General features: G+C 43.7%; 1 protein-coding gene across 1 annotated transcript in view; it reads right to left on the minus strand.

The window, feature by feature from the left end:
- Positions 1-131, minus strand: part of LOC138025449 (uncharacterized) — a 900-nt gene extending 769 nt beyond the window's left edge. Inside the window, exon 1 of the mRNA XM_068872657.1 lies at positions 1-131. This exon is cut by the window's left edge and continues 769 nt beyond it. Within this exon, the coding sequence (XP_068728758.1) occupies positions 1-131 (131 nt within the window).
- Positions 132-549: the final 418 nt, after the last annotated feature.

Genomic DNA, 549 nt, shown 5'->3' on the forward strand with positions numbered 1-549 from the left:
GAGGAGTACCGTCGCCTTTGCAACGCACGTGACCTTCTTTGCTCGCAACCGTCTGGGTCAAGTTCCCTCATAAGATTCTCCACAACCTGCCTTGGTACTTGCATGTTCTGCAAGCGGAGAGTATGCCACATACTCCTGTAACCACCACTGCAACCAGGACCACTCAGCTCTCTCAAAATTGCCTCACGTACCAAGTTTAAATCGTATGTTGGTGTCCTTCTTCGTAGCTGATACTGTCGCAGTCTGTTTCTTAAGTGTCCTGATTCACATCGTTATGTCATGAAACTTAGCCAAAAAGTGCACTATCGCATCATATTCATATCCTTTGCTAAAATAATACGTGATAATCTCCTTTTCATCTCCAGTGGGTATGAGTGAAGCTGCCATTGTTAACTGGCTAACCCGAGTGTTTTCAAAACATGGCGGCAAAGAGCACGAGGTTGTATGATCACGTGATATGAAAATGCCCGTGCTTGTTACCAGTCTTCCAATTTTTTGTTGTGCATCATGAAATTTAATTTTACATCGTGAAACGCTGTTCTGTTCTAT

This window comes from Montipora capricornis, chromosome 12, assembly GCF_036669925.1.
Source record: "Montipora capricornis isolate CH-2021 chromosome 12, ASM3666992v2, whole genome shotgun sequence".
NCBI classification, from domain to species: Eukaryota; Metazoa; Cnidaria; class Anthozoa; order Scleractinia; family Acroporidae; genus Montipora; species Montipora capricornis.